General features: G+C 42.9%; 1 protein-coding gene across 1 annotated transcript in view; it reads right to left on the bottom strand.

Annotated features, from left to right (window-relative positions):
* Dner (delta/notch like EGF repeat containing) overlaps positions 1 to 26,844 on the bottom strand; it is a 355,088-nt gene that overhangs the window by 53,175 nt on the left and 275,069 nt on the right. Inside the window, exon 9 of the mRNA XM_004662814.2 lies at positions 17,279 to 17,503. Within this exon, the coding sequence (XP_004662871.2) occupies positions 17,279 to 17,503 (225 nt within the window). The remainder of the gene's footprint in view (positions 1 to 17,278; positions 17,504 to 26,844) is intronic.

Raw genomic sequence — 26,844 nt, 5'->3', positions numbered from 1 at the left:
GGGCTGAATGGTGAGTGCAATGCATGTGGGGCTCTAAAGAGAGAGACGCCAATCAGCCGTACCAAGACACAGAAACTTCCAGCTAGGCGGGGCTGGGAGCCCAAGTGAGCAGGGGTTCAACAGCTGGCTGGTCACCAGGGAGGAGCCGTGAGAAAGGACAGTGAAGAGTGCCATGCACAGAGGATCCGTGAGGAGACTCAAGGTGGGAGCAGCAGCCTGGGCAAGAGTCCCATGCGGGGTGAAGGAGGGGACCCCAGCTGGAGGCTCCTCGTGGTGCTCAAAGGAGCAGAAGTCAGAGGAGGAACAAGAGGCAGGCAGGTGCTACAGTGAGTGGAGGGAGATGACAAATCTGACTTAAATTCCACAAAGATTACTCCAGAGACCTTCTGGCAAATGGAAGGAAGATCTGCATGGATGGATGTGGAAGAAGCCAGAGGAGGAGCCACCACTGTGGACCAGGGAAGTCACAGCAGAGATAAGGGTGGGTCAGTGTGGACACGGGAGGTAATACCAATGGCTTTCTGAAAGGAGAACACATGGTGGTGAAGATGAGCAGTGGGTGGGAGGTGAGAAGGAGGGAGAGGCGGAGGTAGCATCACACCAGGCTCCTGCCTTGCTTTACTCATTCCAGGGATCACAGGAAGTGGTAGTTGCTCAGCCCCCTTCCATGGGCACTTTCAAGCCCAACAGGACCTCTCCCCTAAGAAGAGGCTGGAGAGGAGACTTTGTTGAAGCAGACCGCAAGGGAACAAGAGGGACTGATGGCTTCTCCCAGAGCCCAGAAGACACCGACGTCAAACCAGGAGTTTGGTTAGGTGAGTCTTTCTGAATTCTGACTCTATTGCCAAACACCGAACTCAATGTCGAGAGAAGGATTTTGCTGTAGCTTATGAATAAAGGCGTTGTGGCGCAAACCCTTGATCCCAGCACCTGGGAGGCAGAGGTAGAAGGACCACCATGAGTTCAAGGCCACCCTGAGAATCCATAGTGAATTCCAGGTCAGCCTGAGCTAGAGTGAGACCCTACCTTGAAAAAACAAACAGAAAAAAAAGGAGAAGGTACTGTGTAAGAACAGGCAGCCGGGTGGAGAATGGGTAGAGAAGGAGAGAGAGTAGAAAGAGAAGGGTGCACAGAAGCACAGAGAAAGAGGGATACAAGGGCCCAAAATTGTCAAGATAGAGCCAGGAAACAAAGGAAATGACACAAACATAAAAAAGAAATTAGCTCAGGACATGGTGAAATTAGAACAGACAGATAGCAGGGTCCCCTGGGAGCCATATTACCACGTGGTATGACGACCTTGGACACTGTCCGTGGAAAGTCATCAAGGTGGAGGAGAAGGTAAGAGGGCTGTTCAGTTTCAGAGATGGAGAGACCATGGAACACTGTGGGAATCTTGCTTCCCAAGTCATCCTGTATGGATAAAACAGCTCTTGACACAATTTTCTCCTCATGGAATACTCTTTGTAGACTAGAATGGGGCGTGCTCATGGGTGGAGATGTCTAGACCACACCGGCCTGTGGGTGCAGCTCAGTGCCAGTGAGTGGCATCCTCCATCAGGGTAGCTCATGGGAACACGCAGCAACTAAGGGAGCTTACAAATGTCCTCAGGAGGACGCGCCTTTGGCCTTGGCCATGAGGCAGTAAAGGAAGGCATCCAGCACAACGCCTGGCAACACAGCAAACAGTTGATCGATATGCTGGGCAGTCACATTGTCCAAGGTACAAACGTGATCCAAACACGTGCTCTTAGGCTCACACACACTGTGAAGGCCCTGGGCATCAGAATGTTAAAAGTTGCTGAGACAGGGCTGGAAACATGGCTAAGCAGTTAAGGTGCTTGCCTGCAGAGCCTAAGGACTCAGGTCCAATTCCCCAGAACCCACGTAAGCCAGACACACATGGCGGCAGCACGTGTGTCTGGAGTTCATTTGCAGTAGCTGGAGAGACCCCTGGCAAGCTGATTTTCTCTCTCTCTCTCTCTCTCTCTCTCTCTCTCTCTCTCTCTCTCTCTCTCTCCTTCCCTCTCTCTCTCTCCTTCCCTCTCTCTCTCTCTTTCTCTCTCTCTCTCTCTCTCTCTCTCTCTCTCTGCCCCCCCTCCTTCTCAGTCTCTTTCTCTCTCATAAGTAACAAATAACAAATTAAAAAGAAGAAGAAGAAACGTTGCTGAGACAAATCATCACAAGAGCAGCCAAGATCCTTTCTGTCACCCCTCAGCACTTCCACTATACACAGCTGGTCAGCGCGGCCCTCCTGCACCAGCGGCCCAGTGACCCGCAGTTTTCTAACAGGAGACATGCCATTTATCTTTGGCTTTTCAAAAACCTACCCTTGCTTCATTCTGCAGCCTCGTCCCATGAGACTAACCTCAGAGCTGGATCTGGTTTCCTGCCTGGAAGTAAAATTTGACTCACTGTTCAATATTTGATCCCAAGTTCTGCATTTTCTCTATAACAACAGTCCATTCTTTTCTCATTTCCTTAGCACACAGATTGGAGAATAGAGAAGACACTTTATCAAATTGGGTGAATTGAATTTGCTAAGAAAATGAAATCACAGAGTAACCTTTATATTCATAAATGCAGTAGAATTCTTTTCTTTACAAACAACTGGCTTGTACAGATATTCACAAAAATGCCTGAAAAAAAGCATATTTTCCAAAACTGACATTGGTCCAGTTAAGGAATTATTTTATATATTTAAATATACTTATTCACATTTTGTAATTTTCCAAGTAGAAATACACAATTGGTACGATACAGAGGGATAACAGCAGCCATGCTTTAAGTACATTAGATTTGTAGAGTCACAACCCCAAATCATGCTGCATGTTATGAATTAAACAACGGTCATATTCTATGCTGAATCCCTGAATAGAAAGTAAGAAAATGGGACCATCGAGAAAAGGCCTGACTTCATTATGGACTCACTAGGGGATGAGATTAGAGCAACTTACAGTTTATCAAGGGAAAGACAAGGAGGAGCCCTCACAATGCTACCTTCCCCAGCACCCATGTAAAAAGCCAGACGCGACCACACAGGCATGTCATGGCAGTTCTTCAGGTTTTGGAGACAGAAGAATTGCTGGGGCTCACTGGTCAGCCAGTCTGACCAAAAATGGGAGCTGCAGGTTCAGTGAGAGGGTCCGTCTCGAGGAAATGCCGTGGCAGAGCGGTAGAGGTGGACACCCAGTACTCTCCTCTGGCCTCCACACACGTGTGCATGGGGCATGCACATCCAAACACACACTTGCATATACTGCCCCCCCCACACACACACACATACACCACATTCTACACATACACACAAAACTGAGAAAATGCTGTTAGAATAAGAATTGTACCTTTTCATCTGTAGAAAAGAAGAAAAGCTTCTCTGGTTTTATGACATATATAAATCATAATTAATTTATATTGAAGGGGAAAATGTCAGTTACATGGTAGAAAAGCAAGCCACCACGCTTCCACTACATGTATTTGCAGGTAGCATTCTCCTTCAAAAGACATTTAAAAGAAATGGCAGAGGTAGGAGGATCGCTGTGAGTTCGAGGCCACCCTGAGACTCTATAGCGAATTCCAGGTCAGCCTGGGCTACAGTAAGACCCTACCTCGAAAAAACAAACAAACAAAAAAAAAAGAAATGGAAGAGCACGTCATAGAGGACGCAGTAGCTGACAGGTAGAGATTTCACCTATGCTTGTGAAGTGAACTCAACAGTGATGCTTCCTTGTGGTTTTTTTTTTTTTGTTTTTTGGTTTTTTTTGGTTTTTTGAGGGAAGGTCTCACTCTAGTCCAGGCTGACCTGGAAATCAGTATGTAGTCTCGGGGTAGCCTCAAACTCACAGCGATCTTCCCTCTGCCTCCAGAGTGCTGGGATTAAAGACGTGCACCACCACGCCCGGCTCGTGAACCTTCTTTGACAGCACTTACATATTTAATTGACCTTCAACTTGACCATCATCTTGGTATTTTTTCTATTTATGTTGATCTAAACATTTCTGAAGTGCCTTCTCTAAGGATTGCTTTCAGGGTGAGGTTGTAAACTAGTCACATGAGAAAACATTCCATCTCTTCATGTTTTCAACCTTTTCCTTCTTTCTTTCTTTCTTTTTTTTCTTGTTTCTTTTGGCCACTAGAGGGTGGATTCTCCCTGTGTTCTATACCAACTAAACAACTGAGCCACAGAGGCTTCTTTAATGCAAAGAACTATACGGAGATGCAAACCAATCCACCAAGTTATAGTTAAAGAAGAAATGCTATTTTCTTTAATTTAAAAATGCTAGACATTTCAATATCCCTTTACTGTTCACAAACAAAATCACTCATATTGTCTGAACACATGGTCTCTCAGCTAACGTGACTCATTGCTTAGCATACTGCTTATCTAAACAGATCATTTTTAAATGGAAATGCTGATAGTGCCACGGTCAGAGCAGCAGGATTAATGACTGAGCATCATGATAAGACGATGTTTTACTCATTGATTGGAGAGATGATTTTGCTGTGACTTGGTTTATAATTGAAGCAAGAATGGTGGTAAGCCCGGAGAAAGAAAAGGTTGCCTTAAACCCTCACATCCCAGGCTTTTCTCCCTGTGGAATGTACCAGTAGGGATGTGGGCTAGCCCAGACAACAGATGGGGGTGGGAAAGGAGGGTCAGAGACTAACCTGCTAGTTCCAGCACCTTGGAGACAGAATGAAACCTACTTGATGAATTTTGTACGAATAGGCACATTGACAGGGAGAAATTTTTAAGTAGCTATGGCACAGGGAAGGTTTTTTTTTTAATGTTTTATTAATTTGAATTGATTACACAAACCACTGTTTAAATTTTATTTTATTTTAAGTTATTAATAAACTGACTAAACAGTCCTTATCTTAGAATCTACAATCTGAAATGCCCTCCAAAACCTAAAACCTTCTCAAGGTAGTAGAAAATTTCACACCCATCCTCAGGTAACTCCCTGTAGGCTGGCTAGGATTCCCTTTAGTCTGGGTTTGCAAGGTACATATGAAACAAATGAATTTTGTGTTCCGACCTGGGTTCCATCCTAGTGATATCTCATTATGTAAATGAAAATATTCAAAACTTCAAAGGTCCCCGCACTCAGGGTGAGGGACATCAGATCTCCAAGCTCTCACCATGTCTACCTGCGTTCCCCACACTGTCACAGGGCTTCTCAGAGTTGCACCCACGCAAGCAGGAGTTACTTCCCACATGTTCCTAATCCTTGCCTGATCAGTTGACAAGTTTAAGCCACATCTCCACATCTTTTCAGATAATCAAAGGTTACACAGTTTTTGTTTTCCTCTTCCGTTCTCCTCAGCTTTGCTCTTATAGAGAGAGGTGTGTATCTTTGGACAGGAATGTATGAACATGTGTGTTGTCCTCAGGCCCACTCAAGACCTATGGACCAGAAGCTGTGGCACTGGGGCCCGAGCGTTCCGTGTACAGGGACTTGCACATGCTTAGTGAGAAGGAGGAGAGCCCAGGTGTGGACCCGTGAGCACAATCAGCTTCTTCACTGCTGGGAACCACTTGTTTTCCCCCTGGAAGGAATATTGTCAGAAAGCTGCAATCTAAGGTCATGATTTTTACAAGCCACACATATTAGAAAACATGCCCAGGACAGAAGTGTAGTGTTTCCAGTGACCTATCAGAGGTGGCCTCATTGATGTAGAGCTTGGTGTCGCTCTATTTGTGTGATTAAAAACCAACAATGGGGCTGGAGGGATGACTAAGTGCTTAAGGAACTTGCCTGCGAAGCCAAAGGACCCAGATTCAATTCCCGGTACCCATGTAAAGCCACACACACAAGGTGGTGCATGCATCTGCAGTCTGTTTGCAGTGGGTGAAGACCCTGGTGCACCCATTCTCTCTCTCTATCTGCTGCTTTATCTGTGCCTCTCTCTCTTTTTCTCTCTCTCTCTCAAACACATAAAAATAAACTTAGAAAAGTTAAAAAACAACAAGAAGAATGTGATTAGGATTATTCCAGATAACCTGGGTGCATAGAATCTATAGTCCAGGTCTAATTTTTTTCTGGAGATACTATTTTTCCTGTCAATTTTCTGAGGGCATTCAAAAGCTCAATACAAATTTTTAGCCATCTGATGTTCTTTGCCATTAGTCATTGCCATTTTGAAGTAAACATATGGAATCCTAAGAATTATTAAATAGCAAAGAAATTTCTCATACAAACACATTTAGAAATAACCCGCCTGACTTGTCTACAGTCCCTGAGAGGACAGAATCTCAGAAGGGCTGGATCTGACCTTCTGTGTTGAAGCTCAATGTTACAATCATGATTTAGCTAAAGAATATCATGGAGAAATTTAACCACCAGAGCTGTGCCTCCTCAGGGTAAGTGAATTGGAATGGAATTTTCAAAATGTAAATAAATTGCCATTGCAAGCAATTTGAGTCATCTTGAATTCTATTCCAATGGCCTAGATTGTGTTAAAGATGCATAAGAAAGCATGCTTATTCTCCTATGAAGTCACAAAGCTGTAGAATGTCAAAAATGTCTTTATTTGTTGGCAAAAGACCCCAGCAAGATATGTATATTGATAATCAAGGTGGAGAGTGAAATTTCTTTGAAATACAGCTAGAGGCAAAGTGCAATGATGCTGAACTGCTAGGCAAGAAGAGGAATTACTTCTCGGGTGTTACTGATCCTTGCCTGATCCGTTGGCAAGTTCAATAGGGACCATTTCACCTTGCCTATGAATTAGACCTGCTGTGTGGTAGGTTTTGATCTGTGGCATTAAAAAAAAATCTGGAAAAGTAAAACTGAAACTTGACCATGATCATTAACATGTCATTAAGACATCAAAGCAACCACTACAATGGTCCCTAACTCAACCCCAGAGGCCTGCGTCACTGCAGGGGAAGCACGGGGCAAGGTGGAAGAGGCCATGATGCTCTCCAAAATCTGTATCTGCTTTAAGCTGGCAATGTGCTATGGTTAAGAGAGAGAGATCATATATCAATCTCATTTAGTAAACCTAAAAGCTCTGAGTCCTCATTCAAAGTGATTTTGTACAGGTCTCCCTTGAATTCGGCAACCTTCACAACATACTTTCACAGTGGGCATGATGTAGCACCATGGCAGAAATACAGGCAGTGTTCCCAGGTTCTTACACAGATTCAGATCACTGAAGAATTTGCAAGCACATTCATGTCTAGAAAGCCAGAAAAACAAACGACATGCAGACGAATCTCCTCATTATGAGTTACCTAGAGGAGCTCAGAATGCAAGCTATGGCCAGTCACGGGGTATCTCAGATGTCACTAATCACGCACGTGGCTACAGGGTCTCCAACGCTGAAGTTCTGAGACCCCACATATCCTCTGTTATTGACAAGGATGGCAATCATTTCTACTGTGCCAGTCCCATGGGGAGGACAGCTGCTGAAAGTGTGGAACGTCAATGCTGTCTCAAGGCAGAAAACTAAAAATAACAGAAGTCAAGCATGAAAAGAACCTTTCAAGGACTATACTTCCAGAGCCGGGTGAAGAGAAGCAACATCAAAGGAGCCACAGTACACAAAAATCAATACAAGAGGCTGTCGGGATTCCGGCGGCAGGAAAAGTTGTTCATAGGCATCAAGGATCCTAAAAGGGAGAGGCGCCAGTCAAGAGAAACTACCAGAGCCGAAGGCAGCAAGGCTGCCATGGGGCTCCATCTACATTTCTCCTTTGAGTCCTAAGGAAGAGCAATTCCTTTAATTAGGTGCATCCAAAAGACATCAGGTCAAATGCAGTCATGAGCCTGTATCACAGATAGCTCTGGGTATCAAGTTCAAAGCAGCAGGCTGAAGTAAAAACGGAAAAGGGGCTGTGTCTACCCACAAGAGCTCAGCTCCCTCCGGTGTTGGACTTGTAGCCCCCTGTGCTGGGAAGCAGGAAACTTTCACTGTGTAAGAGTCTGTCACAGAACCACAAGCAAGGCCACCTTCAAGTTTGGTGTCCACGAGCTCAGAGGAGCAGTGCTGAAACAGGGCAGTGTGAGAACTTGTTCTGTGACTGTTCAGAATGAGAGGCCAAGGTTGCAGCTAGTGGGGGCACACAGCTAGGCTTCCAAGAAGTTCAGCCTGTTGGTAAAGATCAGGGAGTCTGTATCTCAAATCTGGGTTACACCTGGGGCTCCATCATGCCACTTTCTGCTATCTGGACTTTCGATACCTTGGTTTCCATATCCCTAGAAAACACTAGGACTATTCTAACCTGGGAGAAGAAGAATATATGCCAGGTGTTGGGCATAGAACCCAGACGCAGTAAGCTGGCAGAGGTGAGAAACACTAGAGGCAAAGTCAGCCTGGAAAAGGTCTCTCTTGGGCTTGGCAGAGCTGCTCTGTCTGACTGAAGATTCTCAATGTAATGTGCTAATCTGATTAAGCTAACTGCCACCTAGAAATTTAAAATTCTTCAGTTTCCCTCTATTGTTACCCTCAATGAATGAAGGTGACAGTGTGAGTCAATTCCTTATTTCTTTGGAGTCAATAGAGGTATGTAAGTGTTTAAACCCTGGCTTCATCCTGACTAGTTCTGAGACACAGAGGGAGAAAAGGCAGCCATGGGTCTTGCATCACAAGGATTTGTGGTGCTTCAAGAGCCACTTCTTCCAGTTACAGGGCTGCGTCCAGCATCTGGACCCTAACTACCCATCAGCTCAGCCATAAGAGTCGGGATCAATGCAGCAAAGCCACCATTAGTCCCTTGAGGAATTAGACGTGTTCTCATCATTCCAGAATGCCCACCAAGACTGCACATGAAGATAATCTGAGCACAGATGTAATCATTTTCTCAATGGTCTTTCCCAGAAAAAGGAATGTTTGATATTCTCCCTGCTTCTCCGTCACCTTGTAGACTCCAGAGTGAATGACCACACCTATTCCACTTGCACTTTCTAATGTGATTACATGAGTCCCCATTTACAGAGAGGAAGGCCATGCTTGTCCCACAGCTATACCCAGGGAAAACTAGAAGTGCAATTCGGTTCCTCTGAGGATAAGCCAGGCCCCACACTGGCTTCCACCTCCAAGACAAAGTAAGAGTTGTTAGTTCAGTAATAATATTTTCAGAGAAGCCCTCCCCCTGGCCTTCAATCTGCATGAGAATGTCTCTGAATAATGCCCTATTGGCGCTGTCTGGAGAGCCATCCTCAGACGTGCATGGTGAGTGACGTCAGCTGCTCCTCAGCTGCAGGTCACAATGCTCATTCCCAATAAGATGACGTCAGATGACACAGAATGACTTCTGCTGTCTTTGCGGTCTGAAGTCCTATTTTTAGTAGGTAAATCTCACTGTTTTTCAATAGTCATCCAAGCACAAGTTCTGAATGATTTAAATTTTGCAAAGAAGTTGGAAGCGGTGGTGGGGATAAAAATCTGATGTTAAATCAAGTTCATGAGCACTTTCCTACATATGTATTGGACATTCAAAATAAGGTTAAAAGTAGCCTGTGAAAAGACTGTCAACATGAGGATTCATATAAACACCCCATATGCTCCATCAAGTAATTCCTTTCACTCATTTCCAGGGTCCTTCTGTCCTATTGGCCCCTCGAGAAGTCTCAAGAAGGCAAATTGTCACAAGTTTACTGGCTGTGGTGGTGGTTCCCAAGCACCTTCAGCATACATACCTCAGGGTCAGGCTAGACAAACCTGACAACTCCCCACAATACGAACAACCCCTCCCGCCCTTCTCTCCTTCCTCTCATGGATGTCCATGACACTGTCCACAGTCCACACCCGTGTCAGCTCAGTGGCATCCCCTCTACCATATTTGGCTACTGCTTCTCCCTCTCACCTCAATTCAAGACCTCTCCGACGTTCTTCCTTTTATATTCTCACCTTCATCCAGTTTAATAACTGCCAGGACTACGTTTTAAGCAGCCAGACAGGAAGCCTGCGCTGACTCACCTGGTCTCAGCCTCCCTCCGAAGCTCTAGCCCCACATAGGCACTACGGAGTGGAGCGCTCCCCTTGGGTGGCCTGCTGTATACAAGATTCTCCTCGTGCTTTTTCTCTTGAGCTACATTAAAGTCTCTGAGATTATTTGGGCCCATCTTCACTTTTGTCCCCAACAGTCAAATGACAACTAACTTCTGATGATTCCCCTCCTCAAATGAAGGTTCAGTCCTTCCTTTCCACCCTTCTACACAACTTTCAAACCCTACATCTTATCCTATAGATTCAAGTAGAAACTCAATGTCCAGTTCATGAGAAATTCTGATTGAACAACTGTAATATAAAATGTAACAATATAAATATTAATATGAAAATTTGACCAAGTGTCACCTTAGTATTTGGAACACTTTCAGTAATTGGGTTTTTTCTATGCTTTCCTATCAAAGGTTATTAGGTTAAGGATATATCTGGAGTCAAGCAGCATGAATTCTATTACTTCATTGTAGTGCTGGAATCATGGGCTGATGGGTGTTTCAGTATGAAGGTGTTGACAAGATTCACCATAGGATTTGAGCTCTGGCTGGGTAATTTGGGAATATTCAACTTTAAAATCAATGATGTCAGAATAAAACCAATTCTATGCTTACACATCTCAATAAATCTTATCTACAAAGGGAAGGAGAGCATGACTAAAGCTACCAATTGAGTTAATGCTGGGAACTGGGAGGAAGGCCCTGTACCTCATGGATCATCTTGGGGGTCTAGGGGCTTTGTCTCTGCCTTTGCATAGTAGCAATTGTACCTGGATTCTCTTCTCCACCACCAAGCTATGACTCTAGTCTTATTTTTACTTTTCATTTTGAGATAAGATCTTAACTTAGTAACTTGCCCGGGCTGGCCTTAAATTTGTGATCCTCCCACCATAGACTCCTGAGTAGCTGAAATTAAACCCCTGTGCCACCAAGCCTGATTTATGGTTACCTTCTTGTGTCTCAGGCAATATCATGGAATGGTCGTGTTTTGCCTGACTTTGTCATGGCCTCTGAGCGACTGTGTTTTGATCTCAAGTAGTTATGACCAGCTATGTACTTCAACCCACCTCCTGACAAGCCCACAGTCTACGTGGAAGTGACCAAAGCTCTAGATGCCAGTGTTTGCTCTTCTCCATCCCAGTTCTCAGCGTCATCAGCATGTCATGCAGATATGTACAGAGCTTTTCTGGAAGGGTGCAGGTTGTAAAGAATGAGGTAAACCTCCATGGATACAGCTGCAGCTAAACAAATAAGGCTTCCTTTTTGAAACCAAATGGTTAGAGCAGGCACCATATTTTGGAATATGAAAGAGAAAACGTACGATAACAGGATCTGGAGCTGAGGAAAGGAGATAAAATATTCTATACATGTACACTTCTCAAGAACCATGAGATATGCAGATCAGAGAATGTGAAGCACAAGAATTGCCATCATCCTGAGGAAGCAGATGATGCTCCCTGGTTAATAAAAGATGAAAGGTGTCCACTGTTCCTATCCAAAAATCAGAATACATGGAAGCCTTCACTAGTGAGCTAAATGCTGTAGCTGTGCTAATTTCCTTACTGATGCTCATATTTACTCTGAAAATCCTAACCATTAAGTCTCTTCTTGGATTCTGCTTCCAGGAGGCACTGTCTGAGTGGCGATAATGCCAACCTTGAATATAGCAGTAGGAAGCAGTACCAGCTGTGTCTTACAGGCCAGAAATAGACCTGATCAGTAGGTAAGATAAATGAAAAAAACAAACATGGTATCTGAAATTCCTATAAGTATGGTTTCTTTTAGAAAAGAAAAAAATTCATTTGGACAAATGCTATCCTTCCTTTATTTTATAATTTACTATAGATCTGGATAACGTAGCTGAGTGATGGGTCCCTTGGTGAGGAACATGGCTGACAATGGCCCCAGGTCTAGTCTGAATTCCCAATTGCAGTTGAGTTGATGGGCAGACACATTATTCATAAAAACATTGGATATATGTATTTTCATGGAAGTTACTCTAATGCCTTATATCTGAAATTCCTGAAGTTAGTTATAATTAAGGCATCTTCTACAATGACAGAGCTGTATTAATCCAACAATTCAAGTGCATTAGGGAACCTGAACTGTCAACCCAGGTGAGCTTTGTCTCTTCCTCAAGTTTCTGTGTCTAGTCCTGGTCATCTACATCTTTAACTCCCAAAAGGCCATCTCCAGATGTCACCATTGTGCTGTGGACACATGAACTCCCATGGTACCACCTGCAGGAGTCACTGTACACCCCTGACAAGTTCCCACCAAATATTTGCAACAACTCCAACCTCTCACTTATTAAATATTTTATTTATTTATTTATTTATTCATTCATTCATTCATACATTTATGAGAAAGTGAAAGAGGCAGAGAGAGAGAAAAAAATGGGTGTGCCAGGGCCTCTAGCCACTGCAAACAAACTGCAGATACATGTTCTATCTTGTGTATCTGGCTTTACATGGGTACTGGGGAATCAAACCTGAGTCCTTTGGCTTTGCAGGCAGGAGTCTTAACCACTAGGCCATCTCTTCAGCTCATCTCTTTCTCTTACATTGCAATCTTTTAGAGAACTGGGTGGCTTGTTACTGAGAATTGTCACTAGAAGATGACATTTCAGTGACTACTTGTTTCTGACATTTGATTATTTAATATTAAAGCCCCATCAGAAATCCTGGGTTTGATGTACCAATATAGAGCCTGAAATAAAAACCTGACAGTTCTGATTTGTAGGAATCAAAATGGCATTTGTTTCAGATGGGAAATAATGGCCAATCCAGCATGGTTTCAACCTGATGCTAGTTACAAAACGGGATCTGTTTACTCTCTGTAAAGATGACTGCACCCATCTCTCTGCAGCTAGACACTCAATTTCACCCATTCTTATAAGATCCTTCTATTATGCAAACAAATAGTAAGGCAATTATGCTCCAAAAGATTAAGACAAGAAATTTCACATTCACAGACTCACCTCTTAAAACGCAAATCCTTACCAGATGTTTAAATGTTTTTTATTTAATTCCATAGAAAGTCCCCTAGCCATCTGAAAGTATAAAGTTACCTAACCATCGAGAGAGAGAATGAAGATATGTAGCCATTCAACAGTATTCCCTCTGGAAGTGGCTATGTCTCCTGAGTTTGAGGAGAAAGAACCAGAGGAAGTCCAAGGCTCCACCAAAGGCTGGCTAACAAATCAAGATATCTGGGAATGTCAGATGTATTCCTGAGATTTTCAAGAATGCGTAGGGCTAGCGCTGGGCCACAGGCAACTACCAAGCTCAGTGTTTCAGAAGAGCATGCATGAAGACTTGGCCGGAAGCTGAGGGAGGTGGAACTTAGACAGGAGCTATCTCGGTCCCCTGCCTTGACGGCTGCTGCTGGAATCCCTGTGAGGGAAAGAAAGGTGAGACTCTTCTAACGCTCCACGTAACGGGCTGCGCACCCACCTCTCATTGAAGGTCAAATGTAAGCCTCCTCTGTTTTCTGCCTGAGGAGGAAACTGAGGCCCAGGGAGATGCCCTGCAAATTTCTCATGTTCACAGCCAATAGATGAGAAGCTCATAGATGTATCACTTTCCCACTCCTTGCTACTTTCCCCAAGACAGAAGAGAAACTTTTCTACTTAAGACCACCTAAGCTCCCTCACTCAGGTGGGAAAACGCTCTCTGGTATTAAGCAACATTTATCTTTAAATAACTGCATTCAACTTAAACCTTTAAAAATAAACCAGCTAGATGGAGCTAAATAGAACATTCTCAAAGGAAAAAATACGAATGGCATATAAGCATCTAAAAAAATGTTCTACGTCACTAGCCATCAGGGAAATGCAGATTAAAACTACATTGAGATTCCATCTCACTCCTGTCAGATTGGCCACCATCATGAAAACAAATGATCATAAATGTTGGCGGGGAGGTGGAAAAAGAGGAACCCTTCTACACTGCTGGTGGGAACTCAATCTGGCCCAGCCATTGTGGAAATCAGTGTGGAGGTTCCTAAAACAGCTAAAGATTGATCTACCATATGACCCAACTATAGCACTCTTAGGCATATATCCAAAGGACTCATCTCATTTCCTTAGAAATACATGCTCAACCATGTTTACTGCTGCTCAATTTATAATAGCTGGGAAATGGAACCAGCCTAGATGTCCCTCAACTGATGAGTGGATAATGAAGATGTGGCACATTTATACAATGGAGTTCTACTCAGCGGTAAAGAAAAATGAAGTTACGAAATTTGCAGAAAAATGGATGGACCTGGAAAGGATTATACTAAGTGAGGTAACCCAGGCCCAGAAAGCCAAGCACCACATGTTCTCTCTCATATGTGGATCCTAGCCACAGATGATTGGGCTTCTGTGTGAGAAGGAAAATACTTAGTAGCAGAGGCCAGTAAGTTAAAAAGGAGACATAAAGGGAAGAGAAAGGAAGGGAGGAGGGTACTTAATAGGTTGATATTGTATATATGTAAGTACAATGATTGAGATGGGGAGGTAATATGATGGAGAATGGAATTTCAAAGGGGAAAGTGGGGGGGGGAGGGAATTACCATGGGATATTTTTTTATAATCATGGAAAATGCTAATAAAAATTTAAAATAAAAAATAAAAATAAACCAGCTAGGGCTGGAGAGATGGCTTAGCAGTTAAGGAGCTTGCTTGCAAAGACTAACGACCCAGATTCAATTCCCCAGTACCCACATAAAGCCGTATGCACAAGGTGGTGGAGTATGTTCACAGAGGTGGAAGGCCCTGGCGCTCCTGTACTTTCTCTCTCTCAATCTCTCTCTCTCTCTCTCTCTCTCTCTCTCTCTCTCTCTCTCTCTCTCTCTCTCCCTCTCTCTCTCTCTCTCTCTCTCTCTCTCTCCCTCCGTTCCTCCCTCCCTCCCTCTCTCTCTTTCTCAAATAAATAATTTTTTAAAAGCTAGGAAGGCAGAGGAAAAAGGGGAGAGAGACCCAAGTTGTTTTCTGTTCTTATACTATGTGACTCTTCTCTGAGGCTTCATGGAGGGAAACAGAATTTCAGGAGACAGGAAATGAAGTGTGGAATAAGTTCCTAACAGAAGACTTCACTTCTGGCTGTCACTGAGGGGAGTTGCCCCACGCATGATAGCACCGCGAGAGACGGCTCACCGCAGCACACAACGGCAGCTTGTTCAGTTCACGGACACAGCGCTCTCCTAGCGATCTGAGTTGCCAGTAAGGAGGGCACAGTCCTGCTCCTCCTCGTTCCTCAGCACACTGCTCCACAGTACAAGCACCAAGACCCATGTGAATGAGAAACAGGCCCTCCAGGGGAGGCCGCATTATCTTCTCTGAGGCTCTGGCACGAGCAGATGGTGGAGACCCAGAGAAGACCCCAATGCCAGCCATAAAATTCAAAACACTTTGTTCCAAGGCTTATGAGAAAACCCCAAATATTACTATGACAGTGAATTTCATGTGTTACCTAGACTAGGTGATGGAACTCAGATATTTGCTCAACTAATAACCTAGATGTTCAATTAAAGATTATTTGTTAAGTGTGATTAATGATTAAGTCAGTCGTCTCTGGGTCAGATGATTTTCCATACCATGAGTGGGCCTTATCCAAGCACCTGAAGGCCTTAAGAGCAAACATTCAGGCTTCTCCCAGAAGTCACTTATGTTCAAAGCACAGCACAGAAATCTTGCCTGAGTTTACAATCCCCCAGTTTCTCCTACAAATTTTAGACTTGCCAGTCCCCACAACTGCACAAGCCAGTTACTTAAAATAAGTCTCTGTGTGTGTGTGATCTGCCTGTGTCTCTAAAGAATCCTAACACTGTTACCAAGCAGATTAAACAGCCCTTCCTCTGTATTTTAGAGCAGAGAAGAATTTGGCAAAATATCAACTGCTTAGAAAGCTCAGAGGTTTAAGAGTCTGTGTGAGAAAAGCATTTCAGTGCCCTCCGAAAGCTTAGCTGCTCTTCCGCTGGCTCCTTCACTTGGTGTGAGTGTGAGATGTGGCCTGAGGGCTATTGCTGACCCTCTACTGAGTATGGGGACACAGGAAGCGATTTTACTCCTGAGGCATTTCAAACCTCTGTGTAAATGCCATCATGAAAGGACCTAAGATGTGTTGCATCCAGCAAAATCTAGAGTGATTATACTACTCACTCAGGGATCATTCAGAAGCACTGTGGATAAAAAGCTATTTAGTCACACGCATGCACAAGTGTGCACACACGCACACACACACCTTCCTCTCACCCATTTGGGTAGAGATTCACATAGCAGGATAATTAATAGATCACGTGTCACTTAAGAATGGGGATGCCTCCTAAGGAGTGTGTTGTTGGGTATTGGGTCATTTCATCATTTTCAAACATCACATGTTCTTACATAGCTAAGGCAGCTACAGTGTCAGGAGGCTGTCGAAGCCTTTTGTCCACCATTGTATGCATGCTCTGTTATGTACCGAAACAGCCCTATGAGGAACGGCATCTCAGCAGGTTCTCAGCGTGATAAAGTGATGTCATGGGATATTTTTGAAACTCAGATGTCAATCCCAGAAGAGACAGGGTGACAGGGAACAGTCCTCCAAGGACCAGAGCAAAGTAAGGTGTCAAACAAAACCAGGTCCTGGCCAGCCCCACTGACTGGTCAGGACACGCATGGGGACATGTGTTGGGAAACATTCTGAAGACATAGCTCATACATGGATGGAGATGTGGACAGAATAGAAATGAGAGAAAAGAAAGAGTTGCCCGTGAATTCTTTTGAGACCCTATCAGTACAATGGGAAGATGCTAATTGATATCAGTTCTAAAACTCCCACCATTAAAAATCAGTGCCACAAAGTGAAGGATGTTTGGAAAAGAATCAGTGGAGCTAATGGTTGTTTACGTAGAAAGTCGCAGGTGTGACGCTGCGCAAGAGGGTAGAGAGCTCAGCTCGGGGCGGGCCGCACTGGGCTCCTCATGCACATTAAAATGGAAAACTATTTTTTTCAACTTAAAAGATGTGTCATGGAGTAAGAGGTCTAGAATTGCCTATAGTAGAGTGCCCAGTATAAGCAGTGTCGTGAGGTCAAGCCCATCATGGCTTTCTCCATTCCCCCCCCCCCGCATTTTTCTAATTTTTCCCCAGTGAGTACGAGTTGCCCGTGTATAAAAGGAAAGGGTATTTCTACAGCCCTTTGAGGGTAAACCTAAAAATCAGCATGCCGTAAGTCGGTAGAGTTTGCCTCTTTTTACAAGTGCACCACACTCCGAACTGACATTTGCTCAGATGCAAAATAAACGCCACCAGGCTTCTGAGGCCGGTGGAGGAGAGGATGTCAGGCTCCGGGGATACCCACCTGGATCGCAGAGGCATTTGTAGCTGGTGCCCACGCTGCGGCAGGTGCCATGAGCACACGGGCGGAGGGCGCAGAAGTCCACGAGCTGAGCGCAGGTGAGACCCGTGAAGCCCGGGCTGCAGCTGCAGGTGAAGCGCACCCCGTCCGCGAAGCAGGTGCCGTTGTTGTGGCAGGGCGATGGCAGGCAGGGGTCCACCTTCTCCTCACAGGCAGGGCCAGAGTAGCCTGCGGGAAAGGGCACAGGGACTTTAGGAGCTTGAAACATTGTTCACGTGGCAAACCAACGTGTACGGAGAGCTCGCTTTTCTCCACGGTAAGTAGATGAGGCAACTAGCCCATCAGCACTGTCCAGGTCTGTCGCCACCGAGAAGTCACTACGATTGTTTTTCTTAGCTTTGTAACCATGTGCTGAAATGTTAAACCCTGTGGTAACATACTGACTGAAATGTGTATAAAACATACTACTGTTGAGGAGTGCATAAGACATGTCAATACACATAGTTTTGTGTACATGTGTGTATGCAAAATCTAGAAGTTGTGACAAATAAATAGACCATGATTACTTAAAGGCGTAGTGAGACACAATGCAAATTTTATAAAGCAAAGGCCTATAAAATAGCAAACAACGAAAACACCACCTCACCTGTCCTTATCCTGCTGTCTTCTGTTCAGTTACTAGAATGTACTTTTATTTTTTTATGTATAAATTTTATTGACAACTTCTATACTGACAGACAATAAACCATGATAATTCCCTCCCCTCCCTTACTTTCCCTTTCACAACTCCACTCTCCATCATATCCCCTCCCTCTCCATTAGTCTCTGTTTTATAGGGTGTTGTAAACATCTATTCTTGTAACCGGTAAACCACGTGGTGCTGCACCGTCCAGCACAACGCCCTCGGGAATAAAAAGTCACTAAGCACAAGCATCTGTTATGGTGTGAGTGATTGACCAAAACGCCATGCAGCGAGAAAGCTAAAGCTTGTACTATGGACAAGAAACGTCCAGACAAAAGAAAAGCTAGAAACACAGAGAGCGGATGTGTGACTGCGGTGGCTGGAGTGGAGGAGAGACTAGTCAGCATGGGAGGAGTCACTGGTCTCTTGGGTTGAAATGGATGTGGTGATAGCTACACAACTGTAGAACTTACTAGAACAATGAACTGTATGTACACTTTGGAAGAATGAATCATGATCTTGATATTTATGCTTAAATGCATTTTATGACACAAAATTATGCAAAGCTATTACATATTTTAATTTTTATTTCAGAGAGAGAGAGAAAAAATTGCCACACCAGGGCCTCAGTCACTGCAATCTAACTCAAGATGCTTTTGCCACCTAGAGATTGAACATGGGTACGCAGGCTTCGCAGGCAACTGCCTTAACCACTAAGCCATCTCTCCAGCCCACATATTTCAATCTTAAATTAAAATTGCTGTGTAGGTGATTTGAATTCCACTTTCTTATATATGAGTCAGCATTTCTCAAGCCAAAAATGTACACACATACATGTGTGGATCTGCACGTCCATGAAGGTATGACCTGTGTTTTCAATGTGCTTCTGATAACCCTAAGCTTTTAAAAATATTGTAAGAGTCATTTGAAAAATTCAACAAAGATTGTTTAAATGTTAGAAATTAAATAAATTTACAATGTACACTTTTGCTTGAATATTCCATTGCACCTTTCTTTCTGTGTCTAAGTTTATATTACATCCACACAGTATCTTTAAGCAAGATTGACAGTTTTTATAGTTATCATTAAGGACGTAGGGAATGCATAAAACAAGCAAAATAGTCCCTGGGATTAATTATCTAAAGCACCACTCATCAATTGGAGGAATTTGCTTGGAATTATCCCAAGTTAATTTAAAAAAACTTAAATCTGGGACTGGAGAGATAGCTTAGTGGTCAAGGTGCTTGCCATGAAGCCCAAGGACCCAGGTTTGATTCTCCAGTACCCACGTAAGCCATTTGCACAAGGTGGTACATGCATCTGAAGTTTGTTTGCAATGGCTGGAAGCCCTGGTGCAGATACTCTCTATCTGCCTCTTCCTCTCTCTTTCTCTTTCTCTCTCTCTCTCTCAAGTAAATAAATAAAATATATTTAAAATCTTACCATCCAATGATATTCAACATTTTATAAAACTACTGGTACCTTTCAAATTTTAGAAATCATATAATAAATGTGCCCTACCATCAGCTTTGACAAAGCTTGAATTCTCTAGCATTCTGAGGCAACCTAGAGTGAAATGCTACTTTATCTTTCATGACAGGCATTCCATTTTACTCTGATTGAAGATACTTAAACACTAGTCAACATAGGACACTACGATAAGTCATTTCTAGTTGACATGTTATTTTCCAAAACTAGGAGTTATTTTTTATCTTAATTTTAGAACAAAATCAAATCAATTGTTCTGATCTATATCTTAAAAATGCAACACAGACATCTGAAATACTACAGATTCAATCTTCCCATCGTGTGAGACACTAAAAAATAATTAAAACTTTTTCTTAATCTGAAGAGACAGGTTTGGGAAATGAATTGAAGTCAACAATAAGTTGCACTCAGCTCTATAGAGCTCAGAATTTTATTGATTAACTTAAGAAAAGGGAAACATGGGACTCTTCCACCAAATAGCTTTTAGAACTGACAAATGACCTCAGGAGAGTGGCAAGGTGTGAAATCAACATGCAACCTTAATATCACTTTAATACCACAGTGATGAATCTGCTGGAAATGAAATAATCAAAAATAGTCCCATTCACAATAACTACAATAAATTTAAAATGAATTTTTATTTACTTATTTATTTGAGAAAGAGAATGGGTGCACCATAGCCTCTAGCCACTGCAAACCAACTCCAGACACATGTGCCTCCTTGTGCATCTGGCTTACATGGGTCCTGGGGAATTGAACCATGGTCCTTATACTTCATAGGCAAATGCCTTAACCACTAAGCCATTTCCCCAGCCCTAGAGTAAACTTAAAAATAGTTGTTCTTTCTTTTCTGCGTGTGTGTGGTGTGCTGGTAAGTGTGTGTCCATGTGTACATGGAGGCTGAAGGTAAACATCCAGTGTCTTCTTCAATCTTCTTCACCTTATCTTTTGAGACAGAATTTCTCACTGAACCTGCAGTTCACCAATTCTGATAGACCAGCTAGCCAGCAAGTCCCAGGGATCTTGCCTCTGCCTTCCCAGCACTGGGGCTATAGGTACATGCCACTGTACCTGCTTTTATGTATGTGCTAGGGATATAAATTTGGGTCCTCGTGTTTGCAAAACAATTATTTTACTGACTCAACCATCAAACTAGCTCCATAATGCTAAATGTAACAAAGGGAGTGAAAGACCTATATTAAAAAATATATAAAACATTAATGAAAGAAATTGAAGATGTCAAAAAATGGAAAAGCTTCCTTTGTTCATTGACTGGAAAAATTAATATTGTCAAAAATGTCTTTACTACTCAAAGTGACTTTCATATTTTATGCATCCCCATCAAAAAACCAATGGCATTCTTTACAGAGTGACAACTGGGGGGGGGGGGGAAACTCCTAAAATTCATAGGGAAATACAAAAGAATTCAAATATCCCAGGCAATGCTGAACCTAAGGAACGAAGCTGGAAGCACCACAGTCCCTGGTTTCAAGACACAGCACAGAGCCAGGAGAGCCAAAACATCACGGCACATGCACATAAGTAGAGGAGTGTCCTCAGCAGAACCAAATAGAGCTGCCGAAAATAAAGCCACATATTGACAGCCAACTAATTCTCACAAAGGCACCAGAAACAAGCATCAGGAGACAGGACAGCCTCTTCCTGACATGCTGCTGATACCCACTAGACATCTGCATGCAGAAGGTCTACTTCACCTCACTGTTTCCAGCAGACACTTCACCACGGCCGGGAAAGCATGGCAGGAGCAGACAGCTGGGCGTCACCGCTCCACAGCAGCAGGGAGCGAGTGCAGAGCTTGAGCTCAACACACTGGCAAGTGGGACTTGACCATAAAACCCCAGACTAGCCTCAGTGACACACCACTCCAGCAAGGTTTCACCTTCGCCCCTGCCCTACCCGCGGCCACAAAGGCTCCTCCACTTTCCTGAATACCAGTAAAGCATTCAAAGCCCCAAGGTTGCAGACGACATTTGACATTGGAACCACCAAACTATTCGCAGAAACACATAGGACAGAAACACCTCAGATACCAGCATAGGCAACGATTTTTATGTGATCCAGAACACAAAGCTGGTCAAATGGAACTACATCAAACTAATCTGTTTCCGTACAGCAAAGGAGGTGATCAACAAAGTGAAGAGATGTATAATTGGACATATGATGAAAGTTGAATCAGAGCATAGGAAGAACTCAAAAATTTAACCACAAAACTAAATCCTGCTATGTGATGCAGCCAGATCACCTTTCATATCCAAAAGAAATGAAATCAGCATGTCAGTGCAAGACACTCACTCCCTTCCTATGTCTTCCTGCAACACTACCCAGAGTAGGTAAGATACCAGATTCAAAGATGAGAAGAAAATGTGATGTGTGTGTGTGTGTGTTTGTGTATGTGTGTACACAATGGAATATTATTCAGCAGTACACAATGAAATTCTACTATTCCCATCAGAGCAAATAGGAGTAGAAGACATTGTTCTAACGGAAATAAGTCACACAAGAAAAACAAATACTTTACCGGTTCTCTCGTGTATAGAAGCTAAAAGTAATGACCTGCATGTAAAATAGTGGCCACTAGAGGGAGTGAGAGGTGGGGGGGGACAGGAGGTTGCACCATGGGTACTAAAACCCAGCTAGGGAGAAAGAATGCGCTCACAGCACAGTGGGTTAACTGTAGTTCCCTGTGACCTATTGTGTGCCCTATGAATATCTAAATGGAAAGAGAGAAAGGGCTCCAAATATAAGGAAGCTCTAGAAGAGGGGAGTGTCAACTGCCCTGATTTGATCATTGCCCATTTATCCATTCCCTGTTGACTGAGCCATTTTGTGTATAATTAACATAACTTAATCAAAATCAAATTAAATCAAGAAAAAGGCTAGGAAGCCTATTGATATATTTATAAGAAATTTGGGCTCATAAAAAGATGCAAATCCAAAACTAGATTTGAACCCTTAATATTCAGCAACAAATATCAAGCTCAAGGGGAAAATGACCTTTTGAAAAGTAATCACTCTCATTTCTTGGTGATTACACTCAACTGTAAATATTAGTACAATGCATAAGTATACTCCAGATATAAAGGAAAATAAGTATGTCCATTCTGGACAGGGAGACACAAGTGCAAGTGTCCTGAGGCCCCCGTCCTGAGAAACTTCTGTTAAAAAAGTAGTTGGGGAGCTGGAGAGATGGCTTAGGGGTTAAGGTGCTTGCCTGTGAAGCCTAAGGACCCAGGGTCAATTCTCTAGGTTCCATGTAAGCCAGATGCACAAGGTGGCACATGCATCTGGAGTTCATTTATAGTGGCAGGAGGCCCTGGCATGCCTGCTCTCTCTCTCTCTCTCTCTCTTTCTCTCTCTCATTCTCTCTCTCTCGCTCGCTCTCTCTCTCTCATTCTCTCTCTCTCTCTCTTTCTCTGTCTCTCTCTCTCTCTGTCTCTCTGTTTCAAATAAAAATAAATTTAGCTGGGTGTGGTGATACATGCCTTTAATCCCAGCACTCAGGAGGCAAAGGTAGGAGTATCACCATGAGTTCAAGACCATCCTGAGACTCCATACTATTCCATGTCAGCCTGGGCTAGAGTGAGACTCTACCTCAAAAAAAAAAAAGTAATTAATTAATTAAATTTTTTAAAGTAGTTGGGTGCTGCAGAGATGGCTTAGCAGTTAATGTGGTTCCCTACAAAGCCTAAGGACTCAAGTTTGATTCCCCAGTACCCATGTAAACCAGATGCACAAAGTGATACATGCATCTGGAGTTTGTTTGCAGTGTCTAGAGGCTCTGGTACACCTAATCTCCCTCTCTCTTTCTCTCTCTCTCCCTCTGTCTCTCTGTCATAAAAAAAAGTAACAAAAAGAAAATGACTAGAATATCAACTTTTTTTTTTGAGGCAGGGTCTCACTTTGATCTAGCTAATCTGAAACTCAATCTATACCCAAAATTGGCCTTGAACTCACGGAGATCCTCCTACCTCAGCTTCCTGAGTGCTGGATTAAAGGCATGAGCCACTATCCCTGCCAAGAATATTGTCTTATATGAAAAGTAGGCAATCTATCAGGAAGCCTTAACTGTCTTAAATGTGTAGCTATCTAATAAGGGGGCATCAAGTGCATGAAAGAAAAAAACTTCCAAAGAAACAGAAACTATCAGAAAAGATCCCTTTCTTAGTACTTAAGAGAAATAAATTGCCAATTGAGTTAGTGTATGCAATATTTGGATGACAAATTCCTTTTTAAATTACTGGATACAAGTGAATCAATAGATACAGAAAAACTATGAGATAATTCAGCACTCACCCATTCATTGTTTTAGAAAGGAAAAAACTGCAAAATAAAGAAGATTTAATTTTCTTCACTATCATAGGGCTTGTACTAAAAACTTATAGATAACATTATGTTTAGTAATATAAGATTAAGTATTTCCTCCCATGAGAGAGAATAAAAGAAGGATTCTACCTTCAGCATTTATATTCAACATTTTACTGGAGGCTCTTTATATGCAATAAGGAAGCATAGAGTATAGAAGGGAAAAACTAAGATTCTATTATTCATCAATTTATGATTTTATGCAAGAAAATCCAAAGTAATCTACAATAAAAAGCATGAAAAGATAAATAAATGTGCAAAACTATTAGAGCATAATATCAATATACAAAAATGAACTGTATTTCTGTATACTAATAATAAGCAACTGAAAATAATTTTAAATGACATTTACAATATTATCAACATATGATAAAATAGAAGTTTAACAAGATCTATTAGAAGACTTCTTTATTGACAACTACAGCATATTATTTAGAGAATTATTAAAAGTCCAAATAAATGAATAGATGTACCATGTTGATTGATTAGAACATTACTATTAAGATGTAAATTCTAATAAACTCAATTACTGTGATATCAACCACTCAGGGTGTCTACTCCTTCAAACTGAGTCAAATCCTAGTTGGAAAACTGTAAATCAGCTTCCCTATTTGTAAAAGATAGAAACTGGGAAATTTATATGCAGCAGGTGGCTTGAGATGCACCAGCAGAGAGAGGAGGGACAGGCAGAGGAGCTGCAGTAAGAAGATGCACCAGCAGAGAGAGGAGGGACAGGCAGAGGAGCTGCAGTAAGAAGATGCACCAGCAGAGAGAGGAGGGACAGGCAGAGGAGCTGCAGTAAGAAGATGCACCAGCAGAGAGAGGAGGGACAGGCAGAGGAGCTGCAGTAAGAAGATGCACCAGCAGAGAGAGGAGGGACAGGCAGAAGAGCTGCAGTAAGAAGCATCGTAGTAAGTACTAAGGTCATGCCAGACACTGTGCTGAGCAAGCAGCATGTAGATTGACTTCATTAATCACAATCACTGGCTCAAGCCTGCAATCTTCCACCTTTACAGAGACTTTAGGGCTTTATGAGCTGGGGAACTAGTCTAGGAATACTCAAGTAGTAAGAGGTAAAAGTGAAATTCAAAGTGAGGTCCTCAGGACTCCAATTCTGGCTCCTCAAGTCCCAACATGCTTGCCACCCCACGCAGGCAATCCCGTGTGAAAGCACTTGGCAATTTTAAGGTGCTAGGGAAAGAAATCATGATTGAACCCGGCATGGGACTTATGCTTGTCATCCCAGTACTCAGAAGAGCGAGGCAGGAGGGTTGTGAGCTCCAGGCCATTCTAGGCGACACAGTGAGACCCTCACACAGGGAAGCCTGCAGGAAAGCACTTGGCAATTTGAAGGTGAAAGTGAAATGTATATATATGATGGCTTTACCAGCCATGGTGTTCATGCATGTAACTGCAGTACTGCAGTAGTCAGGAGGGTGAGGCAGAGGGGTTGTGAGCTCCAGGCTAGCTTAAACTGCATAGTAAGTTCTAGACTGATCTGGGCTACACAGTAAAACCCTTCTCAACAAAAAGTGGGGGAAGGAAGAAAAAATTTCTAGTTGAATGGATTCAACCTATCACTGTCATAAATTCCACAACTTAAATCAGCTTCAGAAAACTGAAATTCTTAGCAACCACACACTTTGATCTAAGCATGCATGTTCTAAGCCTGATGTGCCTCTTGATTTTCTCCACGTCCAACATCATGCACAGGATATGAAACTTGAGTATGAAGGAGTAGATGTGCTACCGACTCCCTGTAAAATCCTAAGTCATCTTTAAAAAAATGTAAGCCTCAAATTAAGAGCAAGGATGCCCGTGGGTACAGGCTTGACCTACTGCTGACCTAAGCCAGGTGTCAGTTGATTTCATAGCACCTTAAAATTGCCAAGCCTCAGGCCTCATGCTTGACTCTCCAGATCCCATGCAAACCAGATGCACAAGGTGATACATGAGTGAGGTTGCACGTGCGTACAAGATGGCACACACATCTAGAGTTCAATTACAGTGGCTGGAGACCCTAGCATGCCAGTTCTCTCTCTCTTGCTCTTACTCTCGCTCTCACTCTCTCTCATTACAAAAAAAAAAAAAAAAAAAAAAAGCCAGGATGTGGGGCTTGCCTCAAAATAAATATAAGCTAAACTATGACCATCATATACAATGCTTTGGGAGCCAGATTTCCCCATGTTAAAAAAAAAAAAGATAGATGTCTGAGGCTCAAAGCTGAAGCAAAGATTGGGATAAAAGTCATCCGCAGCTAAGAGTCAGCCAGAACACATTTCACTTTTATGAGAAACAATCTAAAAGCTAACCAAGATTTTAATTCATTCATTCTTTCATTCGATTTTCAACTCTCCTCTTGTGAAGACTTAGAAGTAATGATGGATGGACTCATGATAATTGCTCTTCATGTCAATTTGACAGGATTTAGAATCTCTGCAGAGTCACACCTCTGGCTATGTCTGAGAAGGTGTTTTCAGGGTAGTTTAAGAAAGGAGGGAAACAACCCTGAGTTTGGGCTATGGACCCAGATGAATGAAAAGTGAAAATAAGCAGGGGAGTCTGATGAACACCAGCTTTCATCTGCCCCTACTTCCTGACCACGGTCGCAATATGACCTGCTGTCCCATGCTCCCAGCACCAGACCTTCCCCACCATGATGGGCTGTATCCTCTTAAACTATGAGCGAAAGTCAAAATAAATCCTTCCTCCTCTATTACTTCTGTCATAGCAATGAGAACAATGACAAATACCCTCTCCCCTCCTCACTCTCCCCTTCAATATATCCCTTCAATATATAAATACATACACCAGACACAAAGAGTTTTAAAGCCTCTCTCCAGTGCCAGGAACCTGCATACTCTGTCCTGTGATTATATGCTGCTTTAACTCCAAAAGAAATTATTATAGCCTTTGGTAAGGTTTCTTTCCTTAGTAACATAACTTAAAATGTTTTTGCTGGTCAATCTATCAATAATGACCTCAAAAGGTAAATTCTTCTTGCTGAATTCAAACT

Source organism: Jaculus jaculus, chromosome 4 (assembly GCF_020740685.1).
Source record: "Jaculus jaculus isolate mJacJac1 chromosome 4, mJacJac1.mat.Y.cur, whole genome shotgun sequence".
NCBI lineage: Eukaryota > Metazoa > Chordata > Mammalia > Rodentia > Dipodidae > Jaculus > Jaculus jaculus.
The sequence above is the reverse complement of the archived record's forward strand: the minus strand, read 5'-3'. Positions and strand labels throughout refer to the sequence as shown.